The 2,425-nt window shown below is 58.3% G+C and overlaps 1 protein-coding gene across 1 annotated transcript; it reads left to right on the plus strand.

Annotated features, from left to right (window-relative positions):
* Positions 1 to 236: 236 nt before the first annotated feature.
* Positions 237 to 821, plus strand: RPL36 (ribosomal protein L36; the record flags this gene model as incomplete). Its single annotated transcript, XM_008949730.1, has 2 exons — positions 237 to 371; positions 732 to 821. Coding segments are annotated over 2 exons (225 nt in total), but the record flags the coding sequence as incomplete, so codon positions are not given.
* Positions 822 to 2,425: the final 1,604 nt, after the last annotated feature.

Below are 2,425 nucleotides of genomic sequence, written 5' to 3' on the forward strand. Positions count from 1 at the left end.
TCTCTCCTGGCAGAGTGTTGAGGGGTTGGCCCAGGCTGCCCAGGGAGGTGATGGACGCCCCAGCCCTGGAGGGGTTCAGAAAATGTGTGGGTGTGGCACTTGGGGGCATGGTTTAGTGGCCATGGTAGGGTTGGGGTGGTGGTTGGACATCTGGAGGTCTTTCCCAAACGTGACAGTTCTGTGATGAGTGACCCCCGTGCCCAGTGTAAGCTGTGGGTGTTCTGCCCCCCCTGCAGCGCCTGACCAAACACACCAAGTTCGTGCGGGACATGATCCGGGAGGTCTGCGGCTTCGCGCCCTACGAGAGACGCGCCATGGAGCTGCTCAAGGTCTCCAAAGACAAACGTGCTCTCAAGTTCATCAAGAAACGGGTGGGTGGAGCTGGCGTCGGATCGGGCTGGCAGAAACTCAGCCCGAGTAGCACCCCACGTGTTGGCCTTCCTGGGGACACTGGACTTTGTAATCCTCTTGTTTGGGAGGTTACTGGTCTGAGCTGAGGGGGGGGACAATGCTCTGTGGGCTGGGGGGGAGGGCTGAGGGAAGGCCCCAGGCTTCACGACCCCAGCCCCAAAAAAAAACCTCTGGCGGGGGGGAGAGGAGAGCAGAATGGTGAGAGCTGAACCAGCTCCCAGCTTGCCCCGAGTACCGGGGGGAGTTCTGCCAGGATCCCACCGGCTGCTTTTTGGGCAGGGCTGTGTCTGTGCCCCGCTGACCCGCTGTCCCCCCTGCAGGTTGGCACTCACATCCGGGCCAAGCGGAAGCGGGAGGAGCTCAGCAACGTCCTGGCAGCCATGAGGAAAGCTGCTGCGAAGAAGGATTGAGCTGCGGGGCCTGTCGCTCAATAAAACCTCCTCACAAGGCAGCGTGGTGACCTGTGGTACCTCTGCCCTGGGCCGTGGGGATGGGGGCTCCTGGGGGGGCTGAGGGGCTGCTGACAGCGCCCAGAGCTGCACTGACCCACAGCTCACAGGGCCACGTTATTTAACCTGCAGCTGGAGGTGCCTCAGCAGCCTGGTAATTGCTCTAGAGGAGGACTCCCCAGCCTTTCTCAGGAGGTGGAGGCCTTGGCCATGGCAAAGGCTGGGACACTGCCACCTCCCTGTCTGCCTGCAGACCTTGGCGGTGGCAGGAGGGAAGCTGGTGCACAAAAGCTGCTGTTGGAAATAGTAAGTTTGCAGCCCTTCCCCACAGCACTTGAGCCTGTTCCTCGTGCAGCTTTGCTGGCTCGTGCACTTCCCCCCATACCCTCCCTTCAGGCCCAACTTGCTGCAGAGTGTTACCAAATCATGAGTAAGAATCACAGTAAGAGCTCCCTGAATGCCAGCCAGGGTCTTTTCCAACCCTAATAATTCTGATTCTAGAAGAGACTAGACCAGTTCCACTGATGATGGCAGATATGTGTATTTCTTAGGTAAAATTTCACAAATTTTATTGGAAATACTTCTGGTAGATCCTGATTCAGTAGTAAAGAGTGAGAAACACTTTATTCCAGCCAAGCCACAATTCATTCCAGCAGCTGCTCAGCAGCGATAGCTCCACCTCAGAACTGCCCCGGGCCGCCCTGTCTCCAGGGGGCTGGGCACGAAGGGACAGGCACCTCTCAGCCACCCGCGTCCCACAGGTCATCCTCCAGTGGGGTCCAGCTTTGGAAACACGATATCAAAGACCTCTGTGTAGTGCTCAACAAAATGCACCTCCAGTCCCTCCGTGATGAACCCGGCCAGGTCGTAGAAATCCTTCTTGTTCTCGGCCGGCAGGATGACGCAGGTCACGCCCGCCCGCTTCGCCTGGGGAGGGAGTGCAGCCTGCTGAGCCCTGCAGCCCATCCCTCTGCCAGGAGCACACCCCCCCTCCAGAAAGCAAGGGCAGGAACGGGTCTGCAGGAGCATGGTCTGGCTGGACTGGGGAGCAGCAAGGACTTAACCCACAGCAGGTCTCACCAAGGGTGGGCAGTGTCTAGCTCTGCCCAGGCCCCGGAGCACGTGCTCTCAGCCCCACCCTCCCAGCTGCAGGGACAGCTGAAGGGGGAAGTATTTTAGTAGGGGGTGGTTTAGAACAATTCGTACTGCTTCAGAGAGTGTGGGAAGTCTGTTCCAACCTGGGTAAATCCTAGAGGCAAAGGAAGAACTGGAAACAGCTTATCAGCCCCACCCCTGCAGGAGCATGACCTACAGAACCTTCTGTGAGGGACACTGCACCAGGAGCACAGAGAGGAGCCTCTCCTCACAGGGCATGGTTTGGGAGTGGTTGTACCCACTCACTTCATGGGTGATCCCGTGTTCAGCCCCACGTGGCCACCTGGACTCCTGCAAGTGCAGCCAGTCGTTGGTGCCACAGCCATCCCTGTCATAGATCAGGCCTGTAGGGACTACCATGGAACAAAATGCAAAAATCACCCTTTTCAAGCCACACGAGGAAAAGGAAC

The sequence above is a fragment of the Merops nubicus genome, unplaced genomic scaffold (assembly GCF_000691845.1).
Source record: "Merops nubicus isolate BGI_N331 unplaced genomic scaffold, ASM69184v1 scaffold51291, whole genome shotgun sequence".
NCBI lineage: Eukaryota > Metazoa > Chordata > Aves > Coraciiformes > Meropidae > Merops > Merops nubicus.